Source organism: Hyperolius riggenbachi, chromosome 10 (genome assembly GCF_040937935.1).
Source record: "Hyperolius riggenbachi isolate aHypRig1 chromosome 10, aHypRig1.pri, whole genome shotgun sequence".
In the NCBI taxonomy this organism is placed as follows: Eukaryota; Metazoa; Chordata; class Amphibia; order Anura; family Hyperoliidae; genus Hyperolius; species Hyperolius riggenbachi.
The window spans coordinates 114,037,536-114,064,803 of NC_090655.1; the positions used below are offsets into that span (position 1 = coordinate 114,037,536).

At 41.8% G+C, this 27,268-nt stretch overlaps 1 protein-coding gene and 1 long non-coding RNA gene across 4 annotated transcripts in view; one reads left to right on the forward strand and one right to left on the reverse strand.

Moving 5' to 3' along the window:
- LOC137535700 (uncharacterized) overlaps positions 1 to 27,268 on the reverse strand; it is a 119,466-nt gene that overhangs the window by 76,818 nt on the left and 15,380 nt on the right. For both annotated transcript variants that reach the window (XR_011024452.1, XR_011024453.1), the window contains exon 2: positions 900 to 1,055. This is a non-coding gene — a long non-coding RNA (uncharacterized lncRNA). The remainder of the gene's footprint in view (positions 1 to 899; positions 1,056 to 27,268) is intronic.
- PIK3AP1 (phosphoinositide-3-kinase adaptor protein 1) overlaps positions 1 to 27,268 on the forward strand; it is a 169,387-nt gene that overhangs the window by 64,424 nt on the left and 77,695 nt on the right. For both annotated transcript variants that reach the window (XM_068257564.1, XM_068257563.1), the window contains exons 3-6: positions 918 to 1,033; positions 4,096 to 4,240; positions 7,512 to 7,654; positions 12,751 to 12,883. In XM_068257564.1, the coding sequence (XP_068113665.1) occupies positions 918 to 1,033; positions 4,096 to 4,240; positions 7,512 to 7,654; positions 12,751 to 12,883 (537 nt within the window). The remainder of the gene's footprint in view (positions 1 to 917; positions 1,034 to 4,095; positions 4,241 to 7,511; positions 7,655 to 12,750; positions 12,884 to 27,268) is intronic.

Consider the following 27,268-nt stretch of genomic DNA (forward strand, 5'->3'; position numbering starts at 1 on the left):
TCTGTCCCATCCATTTACATTGGCAGAAAATTTAGGGAAATCGCTAGCGATTGAAAGTGCTCCCTAAATGCTCCAAAAAGCGCTCTAGTGGGTTCCAGGCCTAAGTGCTCCAGCATGGGATTTATTTTTTTTAAATATGTCTGCTATTTGGTCAGGTTCTCATTGCAACAGGTTCTCATTGCAAATACGAGGGTCATCCAGAAAGTAACAGTGATTTGCTGCCACGCAAGATTTTCTTTATGTGTAATGTGACTTGTATCTGTCAGGTAACCTCCTCTCTCCCTGAACCACTTGTCAAGTGACTTAAAGGGAAGGTTCAGGGACAGTTGGTAAAAAATAAAAATCCGAATCCACTTACCTGGGGCTTCCTCCAGCCCGTGGCAGGCAGGAGGTGCCCTCGGCGCCGCTCCGCAGGCTCCCGGTGGTCTCCGGTGGCCGACCCGACCTGGCCAGGCCGGCGGCCAGGTCGGGCCTCTTCTGCGCTCCATTGTGCGTTCCACGCCGGCGCACTGACGTCATCGGACGTCCTCCGGGCTGTACTGTGCAGGCTCAGTAGTTCTGAGCCTGCGCAGTACAGCCCGGAGGACGTCCGATGACGTCAGCGCGCCCCCGTGAGGCGCATTTTCAAACGCAGAAGAGCCCGACCTGGCAGCCGGCCTGGCCAGGTCGGGTCGGCCACCGGAGACCACCGGGAGCCTGCGGAGCGGCGCCGAGGGCACCTCCTGCCTGCCACGGGCTGGAGGAAGCCCCAGGTAAGTGGATTCGGATTTTTATTTTTTATCAACTGTCCCTGAACCTTCCCTTTAAGAATGCCGGTAACTGTTTTGTTAAAAAATCAACTTAATTGTCATTATTTATAAAATATTTGGTGCTAACATCTACATGGCTATATATCTTACCCAGTGACTTTATTGCAGATTCTGGATGTGGTACCATTTCATCCGATACAGAACCTGAGAGTGAGGAAGAAATCCATCTGCCCGTCGCCCAGGGAAACCTTTTGTCCCTCTATCCAGAGAGGATTCGCTGTGGGGTATGTGAAGTTCCTTTCTTTTCTATGTGTAAAAGCATAGTGGTGTCAGGATTGAAACTGAAGTCATTTTATTAAATATTTACCATTCAAAATACATGTATGCTATTGGTCAGAGGTTGGTGGTCATTCTCCCATCAGGTCCTCCTGGAGAGCGCTTTCATGATTGATCATTGGGTCCCTGCGGGGAGTGTTTTTGTACTATAAGTGTGTGTGTTATGTGTTATATGATCACTAGGCAACTTGACAAAGGCCTAAGAAGGCCGAAACAGCGGTCTGTTGTTGCTATCATGCTGTCACTAATAAAACTTTAAAGAGCTATAATTATGCTGTGTGGTGCCATTCCTTTGTGTGGATTAAATATTTACCCGCATCAAGCTGTATATCTCCGCCTCCTCCACCAGTCACATAACCTTTTCCGCACAGAACTGACTGGCTGTAAGATTTCATGGCTTACATTAATGATAGTAGGAATTTTCAGAAACAAACAATGGTTCTTTATTTGTAAACTGTGCAAATTTGGACAGAGGCGCCAAGCAGGTTAAAATGATCTAAAAACAACTAAAAAGGAGGAGTACAGGTGGACTTACCTCCTGAAATGATGGACAATCGAGATTGTTCAAATCACAAATAACAATTTATTTTGGCACTCCGCAACGCGTTACGCAGGTATAACCCGCTTCATTAGGCAAGGAGTGCAAGCTCAAAAAGGTCCAATAGTGGCAATGCGCCTCTGTAACTACTGTTGTTACTCAATTGTCCATCATTTCAGGAGGTAAGTCCACCTGTTCTCCTCCTTTTTAGTTGTTTTTAGATCATTTTAACCTGCCTGGCGCCTCTGTCCAAATTTGCACAGTATATAGTCCACCTTGGGTGGAGGGGACAGTCCCCTTCTTTCTATCTACAGAGAGCGACTTCTTAAAGAGAATCTGTATTGTTAAAATCGCACAAAAGTAAACATACCAGTGCGTTAGGGGACATCTCCTATTACCCTCTGACACAATTTCACCGCTCTTTGCCGCATTAAAAGTGGTTAAAAACCGTTTTAAAAAGTTTGTTTATAAACAAACAAAATGGCCACCAAAACAGGAAGTAGGTTGATGTACAGTATGTCCACACATAGAAAATACATCCATACACAAGCAGGCTGTATACAGCCTTCCTTTTGAATCTCAAGAGATCATTTGTGTGTTTCTTTCCCCCTGTTCTCATGCACTGAAGTTTCAGGCTGCTTGTTTCTTCCTGCAAACAGCTTTGCCCTTGTCTGTAATTCTTCAGTATGTGAAAGCCCAGCCAGCTCAGAGGACGATTTATCCAGCTTGTAAAAGATAAGAGAGAAGAGAGAAGCTGCTCTAATCCTAAATAATACACAGGCAGTGTGCATAGAGGGGCCTGGAAGGGGGAGTTCATAGCAGAACCACAACACTGAAGAACTTGGCAGCCTTCCAGACACAGGCCGACAAGTCTGACAGGGGAAAGATACATTGATTTATTACAGAGACAGTGATAGTATAAAGTGCTGCAGTAAGCCAGAACACATTAGAATAGCTTTTTGAACTTGTAGGATGATAAAAAACAGGATGCAATTTTTGTTACGGAGTCTCTTTAAAGAGAATCTGTATTGAAAAAATCCTATATAAATAAACACACCATCCTGTTGGGTGTCCTCTCCTAGCCCCCACTGTGACATTGGCTTCAATTCATCAAATGCTGTTCGATAACAAAACCCCAGTCATTAAAATACCGCATTCGGTATTTTACACTTCACTGTGCTAATTCATCAATATTTTACCATGTGCGGTAGAGGTTCGTTAAGTTACCGAACTGCTACGGCTTCAGTTCATCAAAAGCGGTTCCATAACAGCAGAGTGGTGCAGAGCAGCTTGGAATGTCTCTGTGTTGTTACAAGCTGCTACAAGCATTTTACAATAGAAGACATCCAGACATCCCTTTAGATGTAAACGTGTTATTTTTACTGTTTTTTATTCTGCCTCTGCTGCTCTGAATTTGTCCATCAGTCTTTCCTAACATTTTACTTAATTGCCATAACGTAGATGAACTTCCTGGAGACATTACAAATGCCATGGCTTTTTTGGTTATCCCGTGGCTTAACGGGGGTCCCTTCACCCCCAAATCCCCTCTGTGCAGCGGGGGAGCGCTTCCGCATTGGGGCAGGGCTAACCGCCGCAGCCCTGCCTCCCGCGCGTCTATCAGACGCGTACCTCTGCCTCTCCCCCGCCCCTCTCAGTCTTCCTTCACTGAGAGGGGCGGGGGAGAGGCGGCGATGCGCGTCTGATAGACGCACTGAGAGGCAGGGCTGCAGCCGTTAGCCCTGCCTGCAGGAATGAGCAAAATTTACGACCAAGTTGGTCGTTGATTTTGCAGGGGGGGGTTTGGGGGTGAAGGGACCCCCGTTTAGCGGGATAGCAGCGTTTTAGCAGGGGCACACATGCCCCTGCTAACTATGAGTTCTGAAGCGAGATTTATTCCCGCTTCAGAGTCTCTTTAAACTTGCTTGTTACGGGAATCCAAAGAGGTGATAACATGATCTTTTGTTTACATTTCTTTGTCAGTTATAATTAGTAAACATTAACAACAGTGAAACTGAGCTGCACACATAGTAGAAGCAGAGAGAAGTGATCACTAGATAGATTTTAATATATAAATACAGCAGCTATGCAATAAAATGCAGCTAAACTGTACTTTGGAATCTTGTAAATTAGTAAACAGACAATATTACTTGTGCACAAAAGCAAATAGAGTAATTGTAAGGTTAATAAAAAGTTAGTGAACGTTATGTCAGAGATTTATCCCACTTTAACAGCACTACTTTGATCTGACTCTCTAGTGTAGAAAAACTCTTGCCAGGAGAGCTTAGAGGCAGAAATATCTCGTTAGTCTCTGAAGCAGCTGTCATATATCATTTAGGTGCATAAGCTCTGCCTATAAGATAATTTCCAGAAATTACAAGGCAAGATAATGAATATGTATACTGTATTTATGTATAGTCTTTCAAGTCTTCCTTCCATGTACTGTGTTTGTCTAACTTGTATTTGTATTTTTAGGTGAAAACAGAAATATATTTAATATTTAAGTGCAAACTTGACAGTCGAATTAAAAATGAAGTTTACTTCAACCCTCTACACGGCTCTCCTGTGAGGATACCTGCTACGCTACATAATGAGTACAGCTTATCAGTGGAAGCCCCTGGTAAGAGATTTGCATTTAAAGTGTGAATCCACATTAATAAAATAAATGAGGCATGCACAAGACATTTTTTTAATAAAAAAAAAGGTAGAAAGTCAGAAATGATCATTCACTTTTACATTATGTGTACAGTTTCCACAACTTCTGCAGACTGTAATTGCTTGTCACTCGTACCTGCTTCTCCTCCCACCCACTCCTTAAAGGGAAACTACAGTGAAAATAATGTAATAAAAAAAGTGCTTCATTTTAAAAATGAATTATGTATAAATGATTTAGTCAGTGTTTGCCCATTGTAAAATCTTTTAAACCCCTGATTTACATTCTGACATTTATTACATGGTGACATTTTTCCTGTTGGCAGGTGATGTAGCTGCTGCATGCTTTTTTGGCAGTTGTAAACAGCTGTAAACAGCTATTTTCCACAATGCAACAAGGTTCACAGACAGGAAACTGCAAGGAGTACGTACTCAGAATTTCTTTGTGGGAGGGGTTTCACCACAATATCAGCCATACAGCGCCCCCTGATGGTCTGTTTGTGAAAAGGAATAGATTTCTCATGTAAAAGGGGGTATCAGCTACTGATTGGGAAAAGTTCAATTCTTGGTCGGAGTTTCTCTTTGAAGGGAAACTGTTGTGAAAATAACATGATGAATAAAATTGCTTATTTTTTTTTTTACAATATTCATTTATAGATTGTTTAGTCAGTGTTTGCCCATTGAAAATCTTTACTTTCCTTGATTTACATTCTGAAATGTATCACTGGTGGTGACTTCTTTAGTTCTGCCAGGTGATCTGTACAGAATGTTCGTTTAGGCCTTGTTCACATTAAAAATCGCCAGTGCTTTTGCAAGCGCTGATCGATTTCTTGAGCATTTTTTTAAAGCGCTTTTCCCTGCGATTTTACTTAGAAAAGCGTTTTTGTAAGCGCTATTCTAAGCACTTTTGCTCAGCGATGATTTTTTTAACTTTCTGACGCAGGTAGCACTTGGCTAGCTACATGTGTTGCCGGATTGCCGCCGCTCCCGCCCCGATCAGGCAGCGTTATACGTACCCCCCCCCCCGAAGCCCGCGCTGGAAAGCCTCTACTATCACCACCAGGTGTCGCTATGGCAAGGATCGGGATTGCGCATGACGTCATACGTCATGTCCGATCATTGCCATAGCAACAACCGAAGCTGAAATAAGTTACGGCTCTCGCGCGATACCGGAGCCGTAAATGTAGCCAGCAGCAATCGGGGGCGGGACACAGCACCGGGGCGATCGGGGGACACATGTAGCTAGCCTAGTGCTAGCTACATGATTTAAAACAAGTTTTTAAAGAAAATAGCCCTCCCGCGGACGAAAGTCCGCAATGGTTGAACGCCAGGGAGGTTAAGTATGCCACAGCTAAAATCTATGAACTATTGACCCTTTTTATTGCTTTTCTGCTCCCAGAAGCTATTTTAAGCTAGGAAAGAGTTTTATAGTTGGAATTTCTTATCAGTGAGGGTCACACTGTAGTCACTTCCTGTCTGAGTCAGGACTGAGTCAGCCACCTACATACCTGATATTTAACTCTTTCAGGCAGAGAAAGAAAAAAAGGAACACAGCCTAGTTATTTGTGTGCTAGGCACTGTACATACCCGTTTCTATCTCATCATGTCACATGTATCCTTTAATGACTAACTTGACAATGATTTTCTTGCAAGCTTTTGAAACTTGATGTTTCATTTCCAGGCATGATGCACAATTGGACCAGACGGTCCAAATTCATTTCTATATCATGCATGAAGAAGAAACTAAGTTTCTTCTTCATGCAAAACAACTATGCATAGTTAGTCATTAATCACCTCTGTCAACATTTGCTGGTTTGATAAAGGTAAATGCAATAAAAAATATAAATTACATTTTAAAATGTAAGTTTTTGCATTGTAAAATTAAGAGTACTTGTTGTGGTAGATTACACCAGAGAGGGTAAATGCAATGCAAATTATTTCCACTTGCATTCAAATTTCATCTTAAAGAGAATCTGTACTCTGAAATTCTTACAATAAAAAGCATACCATTCTATTCATTATGTGCTCCTGGTCCCCTCTGTGCTGTTTCTGCCATTCTCTGCTGCAAACCTGGCTTGTAATTGCCAGTTTTAGGCAGTGTTTACAAACAAACTAACCAGCTTCTAATAGGCTCAGCTAAGCAGAGTGTGTTAGTCACACAGAGCCTGCAGGGGGTGTGTACAGCTTCTAGCTAATCACAAGCAGCCCTGCACATTCCAGTCTGACTGCCTCAGCCTGACTGTGCCGACTATAGAGAGAAGATTAGATCATATAACAGAGATAACACAGCTACTGTGCAATTAGGAAAAGCTGCAGTAAGCCAGACCACATTAGAAAAGGCATAGGAACTTATAGCATAGAAGAAATAAAGATAAACAATTTGTTACAGAGTCTCTTTAACTGTGTGCAACTTGAATTTATACTAATCAGAATAACTTCCTTTCAGTTTTTTATTGGTCCGGTTTCATTAACTTTACATGAAATTTGAATGCAAATCAAAATGATTTGCATCTCATTGACCATCACTGCTCCTCACCACTCCTTGTTTTTTGTTTTATAAAGGTTGGGTCTTAAAGAAGAACTTTAACCAAGGATTGAACTTCATTCCAATCAGTAGCTGATACCCCCTTCCCATGAGAGATCTTTACCTTTTCTCCTATAGATAATCGGGGGGTCTGTTTGGCTGATATTGTGGAGAAACCCCTCCCACAGTGTGATGTCATGATGACCATGGTTCTTACAGTTCGCTGTTTGTGAACCTTGTTACATTGTGGGAATTAATGGCTTTCTCCAACTGCCAAGCTAGCAATATCTCCCTCTGCACAGAACTCCTAGTAACAAAAATTCTGTACAGATCACCTGGCAGACACACACACACACACATGAATGCGCACACACACACACACACACACACACACACACACATGAATGCGCACACACACACACACACACACACACACACACACACACACACACACACACACACACACACACACACATGAATGCGCACACACACACACACACACACACACACACACATGAATGCGCACACACACACACACACACACACACACACACACACATGAATGCGCACACACACACACACACACACACACACACACACACACACACACACACACACACACACACACACACACATGAATGCGCACATACACAAACACTATCTTGCTTGATTTGAACTGATTTTATCAAGTTTTGCTTTTCCTTCCATTGCACAGACCTCCCTTCTGGGCCTGTATCCCTAAAGGTTTTCTCCGGAGACTTAGTAATATGTGAAGCCCAAATCACTTATTTTACTGATATGGAAGAAATCTGCCACTTGCTTGACAGTGCAAGTAATCCTGTAGAATTCATGTGTCAGGTAAGATATAGGTGCATATTTTATCAGCAGTTTCAGACTCTCTCTATGGCTAATCCAATGAGACAGCACAAAGTACAAGGGCAATGTTTGGTAGTAAATCACAGCAAGCTACGAGAGGTCAGGTTACAAGAGTCATCAATCCCTTTACAGGTGAAATCTGACTACCTCGTTGTACAGGTCTGCACATTTACCTTTGTACTTCCTCTTTCATCCAACCTAAATGTGTTTGAGCTTTCTTAAATGGCATTAAAGCAAACCTGAAGGGAAAATAAAGCAACGAGAAAGACAATTATAACTATAACCCTAATCTGAAGTAAGACTTTCTTGGAATTCAATAAGCTAATTTTGAAGTTACATTTTTATTACACAAGGTAAAAGCAAAAACAATCACTACTATAAATATATCTTCATATGAAACAATATCACAATCATAAACAAAGATAAACATAATCATAAACAGAACAGTGTAAGAAATCAGTCGTGAAATGACTAAGCCTTAAGTATATTACCAACCAACCTGTTCTAAACAAGCATGTGACTTGTGTTTTCAAATAATGAACAATTAAATATTACCAGAGCAAAGTTTTATGGCAAAAAAAAGACAGAAACTACATAAAAGCACTGGTGAAAAACAGCAGTATATTTTAACTAACTTAGGGCTCCTAATTCCCTAGGCCTTAGTCATCAGGCCAGCAATCTTTCATGCAGTAAGTTGAAGAAGATAATTACTCTAAAAAGAGAAAGCAAGAGAGGAAGACCATGGAGATGATAATAGACTTTAGGAGAAACCTCCCAGCACCTCTCCCTAATCATAAATGGACCTGCAGAGACCTGAGTAGAGTAATTCAAATGTATTGCGTCCAAAATCAACAACGACTTAAAATGGGGAATGCCATTATCATCAAGAAAGCGCAACAGAGGACGTACCACCTACGGCAGATGAAAAAGTTTGGCCAACTACAAAAAAGAATGGTGCAGTTCTATACTGCGATCATCAAATCCATGATGACATCAACTATGACTATTTGTTTTGCGTCATGCTTCGGACGAGAAAATACTGACTGCTCTTACCCTGCTCACTCCATCCTCCAACTTTTGCCATCAGGAGTGAAATACCAGTCACTCGCAACAAAAACTTCAAGGTACAGGAACAGCTTCTTCCCTCAGGTAGTATCAGAAACACACTAGAGCTGCTAGGACTTGAAAGCATTACAGCACAGACCTAAAAATGATCACTTCTCACCCTGTTTACTACCACTCTAACTTAAATTTATACTGTCCTTGGCGTAATATATCTATACTGTCTGTCTGTATTGTCTGTGTCTGTTAAGGCAACTACCTCTGTGGATTTCCACAAAACATGCACTGTTGGTGGGCCTTGAGGACAGGGATGGGGAACACTGTGTTAAAGAGACACTGAAGCGAAAAAAAAATTATGATATTATGATTTGTATGTGTAGTACAGCTAAGAAATAAAACATTAAGATCAGATACATCAGTCTAATGGTTTCCAGTACAGGAAGAGTTGAGAAACTCCAGTTGTTATCTCTATGCAAACAAGCCATTAAGCTCTCCGACTAGTCCTGGAGAGGGCTGTTATCTGACTTTTATTATCTCAACTGTTTTCTTTTCCTCTGGCAGAGGAGAGGTCATTACTTCACAGACTGCTCTGAAAGAATCATTTTGAATGCTGAGTGTTGTGTAATCTGCACATATTATAGAATGATGCAATGTTAGAAAAAACACTATATACCTGAAAATAAAAGTATGAGAATATTTTCTTTGCTGCTAATCTTCTAGTAATTATTCATAGTACACAACCAATTCATTATATCATATATTTTTTTTCGCTTCAGTGTCTCTTTAACCCATTCAGGTTCCGTGGTTTTCACGTGAGAAATGTTCACCTCCCATTCATTAGCCTATAACTTTATCACTACTTATCACAATGAACTGATCTATATCTTGTTTTTTCCGCCACCAATTAGGCTTTCTTTGGGGGGTACATTTTGCTAAGAGCCACTTTACTGTAAACGCATTTTAACAGGAAGAATAAGAAAAAAATGGAAAAATGCATTATTTCTCAGTTTTCAGCCATTATAGTTTTAAAATAATACATGCCCCTATAATTAAAACTCACGTATTGTATTTGCCCATATGTCCCGGTTATTACACCATTAAAATTATGTCCCTATCACAATGTATGGCGACAATATTTTATTTGGAAATAAAGGTGCATTTTTTCCATTTTGCATCTATCACTATTAACAAGTTTAAAATAAAAAAATATAGAAATATTTCATCTTTACATTGATATTTAAAAAGTTTAGACCCTTAGGTAAATATTTACATGTTTTTTTTTTATTGTAATGTTGTTGTTTTTTATAGTAAACATTTTATTTGGGTAGTTTTGGGAGGGTGGGAGGTAAACAATAGATTTATAATGTAAATGTGTGTTCATTTTAATTTATTTTTATTTTCAGTTGTAGTATTACTTTTTGGCCACAAGATGGCGGCCATGAGTTTGTTTACATGACGTCACTACACGCTTAGAGTGACGCATCGGGGAGGGAACGGCCAGAAAAGGCGCAGCTTCCGAGAGAAGCTGTCGCTTTTTCAGCGGGGGAGAGGAATCAGTGATCGGGCACCATAGCCTGATACATTGATTCCCTGGCTACCAAATCCGCGGCCGGGAGTGCGCATGTACGCGCGCGATCGGCCGCGGGAGCGCGCATGGTTCCTGGACGTAGTTTCTACGTCCAGGAACCAAAATGGGTTAAGCAACTGCCAAGTCAAATTCCTTGAAAGTGCAAGCTTATTTGATCAAATAAAATTAACCACTTCGCATCCAGACCTTGTTTCCCCCTTAGGGACCAGAGAAGTTTTGACAGTTTAGCTATGTCCTTATTTAATCAGAAATAACTTTATCCCTACTTAAGACACAGAAATTAAATATATACTGTTTTTTTAAAGACAAACTAGGCTTTCATTGTATGCCATTTTTCTCCCTCGAACAATTTTGTTTTCTATGAATTTTAATGGGAAAACAAAGAAAACAAATAGAAAAAACATTTATTTCTCAGTTTTACCAATTCCAGTTTAAAAAATAAAATGTGCTACTATAGATAAAAAACACAAATTTTGTTTGGCTATTCTTACTGCTTATCACAAAACTTAGATTATGTTCCGGTCACAATTTATGGTGAAGATATTTCATTCTGAAATAATGCTACAGAGTGTATTTTTCACTATGAACTGAGAAAATAAAAGTATTTTTTAATGGTAAAAATCAATCTCATTAGCTCAGGAAACATATATTCCCATTCACCAATTAGTGCTGCATCAGATAGTGCCAGAAATGTGCACAGGAGCAAACCCAATCCTGCACAGCACTGCTTCTGCTACAAAACGTATTCTACTGACTCGTGGCTTAGATGAAGTCACAGAGGACGTATATCTACTGACTTGTGGTTAATTCTGAAAAAGAAAGAGACAACAGATTCGAAAGAAAGGGAAAAAGAAGTTGAAAAGAGTGGGTAGGAACTAAATAAAATGGAAGTTCACACATCCCATTACAATGCATTGGGGTGACACTGGACACAACCAAATGGTAGGAAAAAGGCGCCCAAGTCTGATAAAATATATTAAAAACAATAAAAAGACAAAAAAGAGGTGGCCTGCCTCAAGAGATCAAATACTGGATGAAATAGGATAACAGTTTATTTGCACCTCGGCAATACATTTCATGTAGAATTGCTCCCACTTCTTCAGGCCAATATACATTGCCAGCTGAGTGTACCTGCCGAGCTCTGAGCACTCAGGTGTAGAGTGGAATTCTTCATGAAATGCGTTTCCAGTGCTTGGCACAAGCCTCAGGAGAATAAATACAACGAAGGGCACAACAGAAACCACAGATTGCTGTATGTGCAGAACTAAGGTACAGGAACATCACACTCTATCTAGCTTTACACTTAGAGCTTCCTACACTATACCCGTTGTGTTTCACACCATGAAAGTTAGGATCGCAATGATGAAAAGTCACATTGCCTATTGCTGTGCGGTGCAATCAATGCAGCATACAGTCCATAGACATATGCTTGCATTTCAACCATCACTGCGTTGATTGGCCAATGACGCATGATGCGCATTATTCAGACAGAAATTACCGCACTGCAAATGCACCAGTGTGGAAGCCCCATTAAAATATAACTGCATCGCGTTGTGATTATATTGTTGCACCACAACACAACGGACGTAGTGCGAAAGGTCCATAAATGTTTGATTCCGGTTTGCTTTAACTTTTTGAGCGTGTAAGAAGTCCCATGAGTGTCCCGGCATAACAAGTTATCTGTAAAGAAGGACAATCAAAAATTCCTGGAAATTCAATGGAAAGGCTCTTAGCTGGATATAAAAGGTGTTTTGTACTGAGATAGGTGCCACAAGCAGCGTCACTAAATATTGCTTTACTAGGGAGGGTATCCTAACTCTGAGCGGTGACAGACATCAGAGGCTGGTCACGTAGTAGGTCATAGGCCATTATACAGATGTAATTATACGTAACTTATACTTAGCCCTACCTGGATGCATAGCTAGTCTATGTTCTGACTGCAGATCAGGGATGAGCAGAAACTACGCCAGTGCGAATTTTCGCATCGTAGTTGGCATCTACGCATCGTAGTTCGTAGGCGAAGTCTCAAAACTACGCGTACGATTTTACGCGTAGCGAAGTACCGTTACGCGTAGTTTACGCCCCTACGTGAAGTTCTCATGTGTATTGCGAAGTAAACTTCAAATGCCTTATTTGCGTCTATTTTTCCACGTATGATTGTATGCATACAAAATTACGCATTGGAAAGGGTGATGTACGCATAGAGTTACTGTTACAAGCATTTGCAGAGGAATTCATGCGTACATTTTTATGCATAATGGCATAAGCGTCCGCATGTACTACGCTAGTAGTTTGGCGAAGCCTAATTGTGTAAAACTACGCGTAGTTCCAGCGTAGCGAAGTTGGCTGACTACGACCATCCCTGCTGCAGATGTTTTGGATCTTTTGTTTAACCAAGGGATTGTATTTCATTCTATATTTTTTACAGGCATTCAAAATAACTCCTTACAACAGAGAGGCGCTTGATAAATTATTGACAGAATCATTAAAAAACAACATTCCAGCAACCGGTTTACACCTCTTTGGAATTAATCAGATTGAAGAGGAAAATTTAAGTGCAAGTAAGTTGAAATTTCTCATTCTCCTAATTCAATAATCTGTCTTATTGTGGAAATCATTTTACCAGCAATAATGTCTCTTCTTGAAATGCAGCACAGAAAACAGAATAAAAGTAGAACAGTAGAACATGATAGTTGTCTTTATTCAGTGAAACACAATTTGGCCTCAATTCACTAAGCAGTTTAGACTAGTCTACAGATGGTTTTAGTCTACTGATGGTTTGGTGTAATGTTTTAGACCTGTTTCTAGACCTGGTCTAAAGCCCCATCTACACGATACGATTCTATTTACGATTCAATTAAATCCGACATGTCCGATCCTGATTCGATTTGATTCAATCAGATTTGCCATTGTTTTGCAATGGCAAATCGAATTGAATCGAATCGAATCAGGATCGGACATGTCGGATTTAATCGAATCGTAAATAGAATCGTAATTGAATCTTAAATAGAATCGTATCGTGTAGATGGGGCTTAACATTCAGTAATTACACAATTCACAAAGGCAAACAAGCAGTAACCACGCCCACTTTTTCTGACGGAGATTAGACCAGCTGATTTCTTGTTGGTAAAGTAATTCTGTGAGGTATTTTAGATGTGAGGATGGAACCTTTTGAATTCATTATGCAGGGGTTTCATTATAAGCAGAGGAGAGCTCATCAAAGGAGAAAGATGTCAGTCATAGCTAATCGTTTGTGAATTAAACCTTTTGGTCATTTCCCCTGCTTTACCCACCTAATTACAAAATGGTTTAGACCAGGTCTAAAAACAGGTCTAAAACATTTGGCAATAGTGAATTCCCCTTCAATGCAACTGACCAAACCATCAGTAGACTAAAAACCATCAGTAGACTAGTCTAAACTGCTTAGTGAATTGAGGCCAATGGCCAGCTTTATCAAACACTTTAATCAAACGTTTGATAATGCAGTGATGAGCGAAAATGCAAATATTCTTTTCGCCGAATTTTCGCGAAAATAAGTACCATTTTCGTTTCGAAAGGCGAAAATGCGCCGAATATTTTCGCATTAATTTTCGCCTAAAGTCCGTTTTTTTCGCGTTGAATTTCTAAGCCCCCTTACAAGCTAGAATCACCAAGTTTGCAGGGTATATGAAGGAGATATGTGGGTACTAGAGGAAAAAGAAATTTTTCAAAAAGACCTTATAGTTTTTGAGAAAATCGACTTTAAAGTGTCAAAGGAAAAAAGTATACATTTAAATGCAGTAAATGACAGTTACTGTAGCAAACCTAGCAGTAGTGTAAATTTACTAATTTCAAAAGAAAGGGCCAAGTGTAAGTGCCATGGGCTAAGTGCCAAGTGCAAACTGCCAAGTGCAAAGGGCCAAGTGCCAAGGGCCAAGTGCCAAGAACAAGTGCAAAGTGCAAATGGCCAAGTGCAAGTGCAAAGGGCCAAGGGTCAAATGAAAAGGGCCAAGTGCAAAGGGCCAAGTGCAAAGAGCCCTTGGCTCTTGGCCCTTTGCCTTTGCACTTGGCCCTTTTCATTTGACACTTGGCCCTTTGCACTTGCACTTGGCCCTTTGCACTTGGCCCTTTGCCTTTGCACTTTGCCTTTGCACTTGGCCCTTTGCACTTGCAATTGGCCCTTTGCCTTTGCACTTGGCCCTTTGCACTTGGCCCTTTGCACTTGGGCCTTTGCCCTTGCACTTGGCCCTTTGCACTTGGCCCTTTGCACTTGGCCCTTTGAACTTGACCCTTGGCCCTTTGCACTTGGCCCTTTGCACTTGGCCCTTTGCACTTGGCACTTGGCCCTTTCTTTTGATATTAGTAATTTTACACTACCTCTAGGTTTGCTTAAAGGGATACTGTAGGGGGGGTCGGGGGAAAATGAGTTGAAGTTACCTGGGGCTTCTAATGGTCCCCCGCAGGCATCCTGTGCCCGCGCAGCCACTCCCCAATGCTCCGGCCCTGCCTCCGGTTCACTTCTGGAATTTCAGACTTTAAAGTCTGAAAACCACTGCGCCTGCGTTGCCGTGTCCTCACTTCCCCTGATGTCACCAGGAGCGCACGGCACAAGCACAGACCATACTGGGCCTGCGCAGTATGCTCCTGGTACCATCAGCGGGAGTGAGGACACGGCAACGCAGGCGCAGTGGTTTTCAGACTTTAAAGTCTGAAATTCCAGGAGTGAACCAGAGGCGGGGCCGGAGCATTGGGGAGTGGCTGCGTGGGCACAGGATGTCTGTGGGGGACCATTAGAACCCCCGGGTAACTTCAACTCATTTTACCCCGACCCCCTCCAACAGTATCCCTTTAAGTAACTGTCATTTACTGCATTTAAATGTATACTTTTTTCCTTTGAAACTTTAAAATCGATTTTCTCAAAAACTATAAGGTATTTTTGAAAAATTTCTTTTTCCTCTTGTACCCACATATCTCTTTAATATACCCTGCAAATTTGGTGATTCTAGCTTTTAAGGGGGCTTAGATATTCAACGCGAAAAAAACGGACTTTAGGCGAAAATTAATGCGAAAATATTAATGCGAAATTTCGCCTTTTGAAGCGAAAATAGTACTTATTTTCGCGAAAATTCGGCGAAATCGAAAATGGGATTTTCGATGCGAAAATGGCTTTGGCGAAAATTCGCAAGCAACACTGTGATAATGTACCTCATGAGTAAAATCTAATTTTGAATTCATTAACGTGTTATAGATTTATTGAACATTTTAGCGATAAAGCATTCGATAATAACACCTTACTGAATTCTAAATTATCAAACGTTCGATAAAGTGTTCGATAAAGCTTAGTGAATTGAGGCCAATATGTAAAGAGGCACTGTTTGCAATCAGCGCATGACACAAGACACAGAACATTTATATTTCTCCTGACAAACTTAACCGGTTCAGCACCGCAGTCGGAAAATCTCATGCATCCGAGCAACGTTCACCTCCCATTCATTCGCCTATAACTTTATTGCTACTTATCACAATGAATTGATCTATATCTTGTTTTTTCCGCCACTAATTAGGCTTTCTTTGGGTAGTACATTTTGCTAAGAATTATAATTATTTTTTTCTAAATCTATTTTAACAGGAAGATTAAGAAAGAAACGAAAAAAAATCATTATTTCTCAGTTTTTGGCCATTATAGTTTGAAATTAATATACACTACCGTAATTAAAACTCATGTATTTTATTTGCCCATTTGTCCCAGTTATTACACCGTTTAAACGATGTCCCTATCACAATTTATGGTGCCGATATTTAATTTAGAAATAAAGGTGCATTTTTTCAATTTGCGTCCATCACTATTTATAAGCTTATAATTTTAACCACTTTACCCCCGCGCGTACGGATTTCTCCGCCCCTTTTTCCATCCTTTCACCCCCAGGGACGGAGAAATCCGTACTTTGCGCACTCCCGCCGCTGTAAACACGCCGCCCGCCGCTAGTAAACACGCCGCCGCCCGCTCGCCCAGAGATCAACGAACGGGAAAATCCATTCCCGTTCGTTGATCTAAGCCCCGCAATGACCTGCTGCCGCTCGGCTGAGCAGCGCGATCATTGTGAAAAAATAACAAAGTCCCAGCCTCTTTCTACTTCCTGCAAGAGTCCGGAAGGACGCTTGCAGGTAGCATGAAACAAATTAGTAATGTTGCCATCTTGTGGCCAAATAGTAAAACTACACCCTAACCATTTTCTACACACAAATAAACTTGTTTTACACAAAAAATTAACTCCTTACCTCCCACACTCCCCAATTTTTTTTTTTTTGTAATTAAAAAAAAAATAAAAAATTTACAATAAAAAAAAAAACATAAATAGTTACCTTAGGGATTGAACTTTTTAAATATTTATGTCAAGAGGGTATAACACTGTTACTTTATAAACTATGGGCTTATAATTAGGGATGGACGCAAAACTGAAAAAAATGCACCTTTATTTCCAACTAAAATATTGGCGGCAAACATTGTGATAGGGACATAATTTAAACGGTTTTATAACCGGGATAAATAGGCATATACATTTAATGGGTTTTAATTACAGTAGCATGCATTATTTAAAAACTATAAAGGGCGAAAACTGAAAAATAATAATTTTTTTCCCACATTTTTTCCTATTTTCCCATTAAAACACATTTAGAATAAAATTATTCTTGGCATAATGTCCCACCTAAAGAAAGCCTAATTGGTGGCGAAAAAAACAAGATATAGTTCATTTCATTGCGATAAGTAATGATAAAATTATAGACGAATGAATGGAAGGAGCGCTGAAAGGTGAAAATTGCTCTGGTGGTCAAGGGGTAAAACCCCTCAGTTGGGAAGTGGTTAAATAATATAATAACATATTCTCTTGACATGCATATTTAAAAAGTTCAGACCCTTGGGTAACTATTTATGTTGTTTTTGTTTTTTTTTAATTGTATTTTTTATTTATTTTTTTAATTAAAAAAAAGTGTATGTGGGTAATTTTTGGTGTGGGAGGGAAAGTGCTAATATTAAATGTAAAATAATATTTTTTTTATTAAAAATGTATGTGGGTGCAGTTTACTATTTGGCCACAAGATGGCCACAGTGAAAAAAGTCCTGGATGCGAACGATGTCGCATCCAGGAACTAAAATGCTTGAGAGAAGTTTCCTGGGGGCAGAAATACCGCGCTCTCTGGAGAGAAAGCGTTGGTATTTCTGCGGGGAAGTTAGATCGGTGAATGGGAATTATATTCCCATTCACTGATCGGGGGGCTAGCAGCGGGCAGCAAGAGCGCGTGCGGGGGCGCGCCCGATCGCGCGCACCAGCCGGCGGCAGCAGCAGTGCCTATCTGGACGAGGAAGTTCGTCCAGATAGGCCGAACTGGTTAAAGCACCAGAGCTGCAGCCACCAGACGCTCTATAGGCAGTTTGGGAGTCTTACCCGAGGTCTTCTCACTGAATAGGTGCCGGCTTACTAAACAGGAAGAGCCAAAATTTGAACCCTGGTTTCCTGTGTCAGAGGCAGACCCCTTAACCAGTACACTATCCAGTCGTTGGTTAAACAGCTGTTCTATTTTAGAACTTTAATGCTTGGTCATCTTTTTTTGTTGAATATTTGGTCTTACAACCCACCCTACATTGTATTGAGTCTTTTGTATTTTACCACAAAGCAAAAGAAAATGTTTATGATACCTGTTCAGCAGATTAACTCGATGAGACACACAAAACTGCACAGCAATGTATCATACACAGTTATTGAGTCTTATATACCATATATTCCGGTGTATAAGATGGCCGGCCGTATAAGACGACCCCCGAACTTTTCCAGTTAAAATACCGTATATACTCGCAAGCAAGCCGACCCGCATATAAGCCAACCCCCCAACTTTTAACCAAAAAATTATTGACCCTCATATAAGCCGGGGTAGGAAATACTGGCCGCGTGATCCCCCCCAGTGTGTCCCAGTATAGTACCCAGTATGGGTAGGTAGTGCCTCAGTATAGCTATTATAGTGCCCAGTACTGCTAGCATAGTGCCAAGTACAGCTAGTATAGTGCTCAGTATAGCTAGTATAGTGCCCAGTATAGGTAGGTAGTGCTCAGTATAGCTAGTAAAGTGCCCAGTATAGCTAGTAAAATGCCCCAGTATAGCTAGTATCGTGCTCAGTATAGCTAGTATAGTGCTCAGTATAGCTAGTATAGTGCTCAGTATAGCACTTAGTATAGCTAGTATAGTGCTCAGTATAGCTAGTATAGTCCTCAGTATAGCTAGTAAAGTGTCCAGTATAGCTAGTAAAGTGTCCAGTATAGCTAGTATAGTGCCCAGTATAGGTAGTATAGTGCCCAGTATAGCTAGTATAGTGCCCAGTATCGCTAGTAAAGTGCCCCAGTATAGCTAGCATAGTGACCCAGTATAGCTAGTATAGTGCCCCAGTATAGGTAGATAGTGCCAAGTATAGTGCTCAGTGTAGGTAGGTAGGTAGGTAGTCCCCCCCCCCCAGCCGCCGCTGCTATGACCTTACCGACGGCTTCCAATATTCCCCTCTCCGTCTCCGTGTAGGGCATGTAAATAGTTCACAGCAGCTCGCCCCACGGCGGCAGCTGTGTGATGACGGAGGAAGTGCAGAGAGCGGCTTCCTGTAACGGCGATATGTATCGCCGTTACTATGGGAACCGCTCTCTCTAGGCTTCCTCCGTCATCACACAGCTACCGCCGTGGGGCGAGCTGCTGTGAACTATTTACATGCCCTGCACGGAGACGGAGAGGGGAATATTGGAAGCTGCCGGTAAGGTCATAGCAGCGGCAGCCAGGGGGGGCGGGGAGCCTACGTGGACATGACTCGCAAGCAAGCCGACCCCCCAACTTTTGGCCCACTTTTGGGGGATCAAAAATTCGGCTTGCTTGCGAGTATATACAGTATACATTTTGGTATATACTTGCCCTATAAGACTACCCCTCTTGATTCTTGGACATTTGTATACTGTACTGTATGTACTGGTGCTATACTGTATAAACAGGTACAAACACTGGTGTTGTACCATATGTGGTACCCAGTATACAACAACCAACCAATCGCGGCAAGCAATGTACCTTACTGGTACCGGTTTTCTTCTACCATACTTGTATAGCACCGCCCTTGATGCTTTCATACAGTCGCTTTCATACAGCGGGGATGCGGCCGCAGACGTTTTTGAGCTCCCTCCACCGTATGCGGCATCCGCAGATTCTCCAGTTCGGCTTGGAAGTCTTAGCACCCGCCCTATAAGATGACACCCAGCGTATAAGACGACCCCTGACTTTTGAGAAGATTTTTCCTTGGTTAAAACGTAGTCTTGTACGCCAGAATATACAGTACATATAAGTAGTAGTTTAGAATACTGTAAACAGTATTTTTGCAATGCTGCAGTTCATCAACTTTTGTATGGTTTGCCTTACTGAAATGCTTGGTATGAGGAATCAGTGCCAAGGGCATTTCTAGGATCCGAGAAACAAACGTAAGCACTTGGAAACGTGTAAACAAAGTATAGATAGGGAGACTCAGAAGCTAATGCACCTGTGTGAAGCAGTCCCCTTTAAGGACAATGAACACTTCATCCTAACACAGACGCAGAGCAATTATATTGCGCTTTTCTCTTGGTGGACTCAAAGTACCAGAGCTGCAGCCACTAGGGCGCGATCTATAGACAGTAGTAGTGTCTCAATAGGTGCTGTCTTACTAAACAGGAAGAGCTAAGATTCGAACCCAGGCCTCCTGTGTCAGAGGCAGATCCCTTAACCAGTAAACCATCCGGCCACGACACAGCCAACATACACTACTGTTCTACCACCCTCTCCAGCCTCAACTTATGCTAGATACACACAATACAATTGTCTGACAGTTTTACTGTCAGATCGATTATTTCCAACATCTCCAATCTGATTGTTGATAAATTTTCCAATTGATTTTCCGTTCACTTCTATGGAAAATCTATCGGAAATGAGATTGGAGCTATGGGAAATAATCTGTCAGAAAATTGCATTGTGTGTACCTAGCAGTATGGAATGCGTTTCAGTTTATCCCTTAGTGTAAGGATAAATGGTAAATATTTCAGTTTGAATATGTTTTAGATCAGTCATTTCACGCTGTCTCTAACACAATCTGGGAGAAAAACTGAATTGAACTGTAAATAAATTCAAGAGATAGTTCACTGTATGTGCTGTAGATATAGAACTGTTCTGGTGTCTTATATTATTATTTTCATTCGAAAGCCTCGTACTCACACATGATGAATCTTGGCCAAGGCAGCTGAAAACGACCAACTCTTTTGAGAATCTAGTGTGTGTATATTGACCACCGATGCCCTCCGACACCTCTGCCAGTGTTGAGCCTGGTGAATCATTTCAACTGACCGCTGTCTTAGAGTATTGTTCTCCCCACCTACTCCGGCCACTCCACCAACCCTCTGACAAACATCCCCCTCCTGCATAGCAACAAGGCACTTTGCTAGCCTGCTGGAGCTCCGTACAGCCTCGAACTTGCAATATTTTCCCAGGGATTGTGTCCCGATCCCTGTTGGGAAACATGCCTTTTACATGTGTACAAGGCTTAAGGGGTTACATTATGATTCTGAAAAAACCCTAATTCACCAGCCAGCAAAAAGAAATAAATAGCTATGGAGCTTGAAATCCCTCTTTTGCTACCAGCAGTGTGTGCACAGCCAGATGAAAGTGTTTTAATTCTGATTACTTTCCAGTAAACAATTTGACTTGCTGTGCGACTGCCTAATTTTCATAGATAACAGCTGATAAAAAAAACAAACATATCTTTGAATTTTCATCATGCACACAATCCCAAACCGAACAATCTTCAAGCAATCCTGAAAAGGGTTTTTTTTAGGCTAGTAATGCACCTGAACAGTGTCGGCCCTGCAATGTTGCTGGCCAACATTCCTTGTACGTGTGTACAAAGGCTTACAGAGAGGGAAAAAAACACAAAGACACCGGGAGCCCAATCCGGTGTAGTATGTAAATGTAAGTTCACGGAAATAATAGTTAATAAGCATGAGTTGAAGTGCTGTCCCCTCTCGGACTCTAGTAAAAATTTGGCTTGATGGAAACTTTCAACAGCAGTTGTCCCCTGCCAGAGGGATGGACAATGCAAACCAGGGATGAGAACAAAAAGTATACTCAGGTCCTACCTTCAAATAAAACGTCAAAGGTAACTTTATTATAACACTGGACAACGTGTTTCAATGCCTCTTGCAGCTTCCTCAGGTCAGTAGCAGTGTGATCAGGAAACATGTATCAATCTGGGCGCCCAAGATTAATACATGCTTCCTTATCACACTGCTACTAACCTGAGGAAGCTGCTTGTGGCGGTGAAATGCATTGTCCAGCGCTATAATAAAGTTAGCTTTGAGGTTTCAAGTGAGTCCTCCTTATTTGAAGGTAGGACCCACATATAGTTTTTGTTCTCCTGCTAATGTAAAATTTGGCGCCTCCAACCCACTGGTTTACGTGTGTACAAGCAGGGGCGTAGCAATAGGGGTTGCAGAGGTAGCGACCGCATCGGGGCCCTTGGGCCAGAGGGGCCCCATGGGGCCCTTCCTAAACCAAAGTATAAGCTGTTTATTGGTCCTGTGTTGGTAATGATCACTTCTATAGATGCTTTGAATGGTAGTAATCATTAACAAGCAGTTAATGCAGTCAATCACCTATCAATCACCCCCTGTCACTGCCACCCATCAATCACCCCCTGTCACTGCTACCCATCAATCAGCCCCTAACCTGCCCCTTGCGGGCAATCTGATCACCCACCCACACCAATAGATCGCCCGCAGATCCGACATCAGATCACCTCCCAAGTGCAGTGTTTACATCTCTTCTCTCCTCTAAACACCCACTAATTACCCATCAATCACCCCCTATCACCACCTGTCACTGTTACCTATCAGATTAGACCCTAATCTACCCCTTGCTGGCACCCAATCACCCGCCCACACGCTCAGATTGCCCTCAGACCCCCCCTTATCAATTCGCCAGTGCAATATTTACATCTGTTATTCCCTGTAATAACCCACTGATCACCTGTCAATCACCTATCAATCACCCCCTGTCACTGCCGCCCATCAATCACCCCCTGTCACTGCCACCCATCAATCAGCCCCTAACCTGCCCCTTGCGGGCAATCTGATCACCCACCCACATCAATAGATCGCCCGCAGATCCTACATCAGATCACCTCCCAAGTGCATTGTTTACATCTCTTCTCTCCTCTAAACACCCACTAATTACCCATCAATCACCCCCTATCACCACCTGTCACGGTTACCCATCAGATTAGACCCTAATCTGCCCCTTGCGGGCACCCAATCACCCACCCACACGCTCAGATTGCCCTCAGACCCCCCCTTATCAATTCGCCAGTGCAATATTTGCATCTGTTATTCCCTGTAATAACCCACTGATCACCTGTCAATCACCTATCAATCACCCCCTGTCACTGCCACCCATCAATCACCCCCTGTCACTGCCACCCATCAATCAGCCCCTAACCTGCCCCTTGCGGGCAATCTGATCACCCACCCACATCAATAGATCGCCCGCAGATCCGACATCAGATCACCTCCCAAGTGCAGTGTTTACATCTCTTCTCTCCTCTAAACACCCACTAATTACCCATCAATCACCCCCTATCACCACCTGTCACGGTTACCCATCAGATTAGACCCTAATCTGCCCCTTGCGGGCACCCAATCACCCACCCACACCTCAGAACGTCCTCAGACCCCAGCCCTGATCACCTCGCTAGTGCATTGCTTGCATCTATTTCCCCCCTCTAATCACACCTTGAGACACCCATCAATCACCTCCTGTCACCCCCTAGCACACCTACCCATCAGATCAGGCCCTAATTTGCCCTGTGTGGGCTCCTGATCACTCGGCCAAACCCTCAGATCCCCCTCAGACCCCCTTCCGATCACCTCCCCAGTGCATTGATTGCATCTATTTTCCCCTCTAACCGCCCCCTGAGACACCCATCAATCACCTCCTGTCACCCCCCTAGCACTCCTATCCATCAGATCAGGCCCAAAACATCCTGTCATCTAAGAGGCCACCCTGCTTGCCCCCTCATAGACCACCTGTCATCAAAATTTGCAGATGCTTATACCCCTGAACAGTCATTTTGAGAAATTTGGTTTCCAGACTACTCACAGTTTTGGGCCCGTAAAATGCCAGGGCAGTATAGGAACCCCACAAGTGACCCCATTTTAGAAAGAAGACACCCCAAGGTATTCTGTTAGGTGTATGATGAGTTCATAGAAGATTTTATTTTTTGTCAAAAGTTAGCGGAAATTGGATTTTTATTGTTTTTTTTCACAAAGTGTCATTTTTCACTAACTCGTGACAAAAAATAAAATCTTCTATGAACTCACCATACCCCTAACAGAATACCTTGGGGTGTTTTCTTTCTAAAATGGGGTCACTTGTGGGGTTCCTATACTGCCCTGGCATTTTAGGGGCCCTAAACCGTGAGGAGTAGTCTAGAAAACAAATGCCTCAAAATGACCTGTGAATAGGACGTTGGGCCCCTTAGCGCACCTAGGCTGCAAAAAAGTGTCACACATGTGGTATCGCCATACTCAGGAGAAGTAGTATAATGTGTTTTGTGGTGTATTTTTACACATACCCGTGCTGGGTGGGAGAAATCTCTCTGTAAATGGACAATTGTGTGTAAAAAAAATCAAACAATTGTCATTTACAGAGATATTTCTCCCACCCAGCATGGGTATGTGTAAAAATACACCCCAAAACACATTATACTACTTCTCCTGAGTACGGCGGTACCACATGTGTGACACTTTTTTGCAGCCTAACTGTGCTAAGGGGCCCAAAGTCCAATGAGTACCTTTAGGATTTCACAGGTCATTTTGAGACATTTGGGTTCAAGACTACTCCTCACGGTTTAGGGCCCCTAAAATGCCAGGGCAGTATAGGAACCCCACAAGTGACCCCATTTTAGAAAGAAGACACCCCAAGGTATTCTGTTAGGTGTATGATGAGTTCATAGAAGATTTTATTTTTTGTCACAAGTTAGCGGAAATTGTTATGTATTGTTTTTTTTTTCACAAAGTGTCATTTTCCGCTAACTTGTGACAAAAAAAATATCTTCTATGAACTCACCATACTCCTAACAGAATACCTTGGGGTGTCTTCTTTCTAAAATGGGGTCACTTGTGGGGTTCCTATACTGCCCTGGCATTTTAGGGGCCCTAAACCGTGAGCAGTAGTCTAGAATCCAAATGCCTCAAAATGACCTGTGAATAGGACGTTAGGCCCCTTAGCGCACCTAGGTTGCAAAACAGTGTCACACATGTGGTATCGTTGTACTCAGAAGAAGTAGTATATTGTGTTTTGGGGTGTATTTTTACACATACCCATGCTGGGTGGGAGAAATCTCTCTGTAAATGGACAATTGTGTGTAAAAAAAATCAAACAATTGTCATTTACAGAGATATTTCTCCCACCCAGCATGGGTATGTGTAAAAATACACCCCAAAACACATTATACTACTTCTCCTGAGTACGGCGGTACCACATGTGTGGCACTTTTTTGCACCCTAAGTGCGCTAAGAGGCCCAAAGTCCAATGAGTACCTTTAGGATTTCACAGGTCATTTTGAGACATTTGGGTTCAAGACTACTCCTCACGGTTTAGGGCCCCTAAAATGCCAGGGCAGTATAGGAACCCCACAAATGACCCCATTTTAGAAGGAAGACACCCCAAGGTATACCGTTAGGAGTATGGTGAGTTCATAGAAGATTTTATTTTTTGTCACAAGTTAGCGGAAAATGACACTTTGTGAAAAAAAAAACAATTAAAATCAATTTCCGCTAACTTGTGACAAAAAAAAAAAATCTTCTATGAACTCACCATCCTCCTAACGGAATACCTTGGGGTGTCTTCTTTCTAAAATGGGGTAATTTGTGGGGTTCCTATACTGTCCTGGCATTTTAGGGGCCCTAAACCGTGAGGAGTAGTCTTGAAACGAAATTTCTCAAAATGACCTGTGAAATCCTAAAGGTACTCATTGAACTTTGGGCCCCTTAGCGCAGTTAGGGTGCAAAAAAGTGCCACACATGTGGTATCGCCGTACTCAGGAGAAGTAGTATAATGTGTTTTGGGGTGTATTTTTCCACATACCCATGCTGGGTGGGAGAAATAGCTCTATAAATAGACAATTGTGTGTAAAAAAAATAAAACAATTGTCATTTACGGAGATATTTCTCCCACCCAGCATGGGTATGTGTAAAAATACACCCCAAAACACATTATACTACTTCTCCTGAGTACGGCAATACCACATGTGTGGCACTTTTTTGCAGCCTAACTGTGCTAAGGGGCCAAAAGTCCAATGAGCATCTTTAGGCTTTACAGGGGTGCTTACAATTAGGCACCCCCAAAATGCCAGGACAGTGAACACACCCCACAAATGACCCCATTTTGGAAAGTAGACACTTCAAGGTATTCAGAGAGGAGCATAGTGAGTCCGTGGCAGATTTCATTTTTTTTTTTGTCGCAAGTTAGAAGAAATGGAAACTTTTTTTTTTCTTTTTTTTGTCAGAAAGTGTCATTTTCCGCTAACTTGTGACAAAAAATAAAATCTTCTATGAACTCACCATGCCTCTCACTGAATACTTTGGGATGTCTTCTTTCCAAAATGGGGTCATTTGGGGGGTATTTGTACTATCCTGGAATTTTAGACCCTCATGAAACCTGACAGGTGCGCAGAAAAGTCAGAGATGCTTGAAAATGGGAAAATTCACTTTTGGCACCATAGTTTGTAAACGCTATAACTTTTACCCAATCCAATAAATATACCCTGAATGTTTTTTTTTTTTTTATCAAAGACATGTAGCAGAATAACTTTCGCGCTCAAATGTATAGGAAATTTTACTTTATTTGAAAAATGTCAGCACAGCAAGTTAAAAAAGTCATTTTTTTGCCAAAATTCATGTCTTTTTTGATGAATATAATAAAAACTAAAACTCGCAGCAGCAATCAAATAGCAGCAAAAGAAAGCTGTATTAGTGACAAGAAAAGGAGGTAAAATTCCTTTAGGTGGTAGGTTGTATGACCGAGCAATAAACCGTGAAAGCTGCAGTGGTCTGAATGGAGAAAAAGGCTCTGGTCCTTAAAGAGACTCCGTAACAAAAATTGCATCCTGTTTTTTATCATCCTACAAGTTCCAAAAGCTATTCTAATGTGTTCTAGCTTACTGCAGCACTTTGTACTATCACAGTCTCTGTAATAAATCAATGTATCTTTCCCTTGTCAGACTTGTCAGCCTGTGTCTGGAAGGCTGCCAAGTTCTTCAGTGTTGTGGTTCTGCTATGAACTCCCCCTTCCAGGCCCCTCTATGCACACTGCCTGTGTATTATTTAGATTAGAGCAGCTTCTCTCTTCTCTCTTATCTTTTACAAGCTGGATAAATCGCCCTCTGAGCTGGCTGGGCTTTCACATACTGAGGAATTACAGACAAGGGCAAAGCTGTTTGCAGGAAGAAAAGAGCAGCCTGACACTTCAGTGGAAGATAGCTGCAGGGGGAAAGAAACACACAAATGATCTCTTGAGATTCAAAAGGAATGCTGTATACAGCCTGCTTGTGTATGGATGTATTTTCTATGTGTGGACATACTGTACATCAACCTACTTCCTGTTTTGGTGGCCATTTTGTTTGTTTATAAACAAACTTTTTAAAACTGTTTTTAACCACTTTTAATGCGGCGGGGAGCGGCGAAATTGTGACAGAGGGGAATAGGAGATGTCCCCTAATGCACTGGTATGTTTACTTTTGTGCGATTTTAACAATACAGATTCTCTTTAAGGGGCGAAAAGACTGTGGTCCTTAAGTGGTTAATAAGGTTAAACTGTGACTTCTGTGTCAACCACCCATATTTATAGCAATCATAAAAATTATAT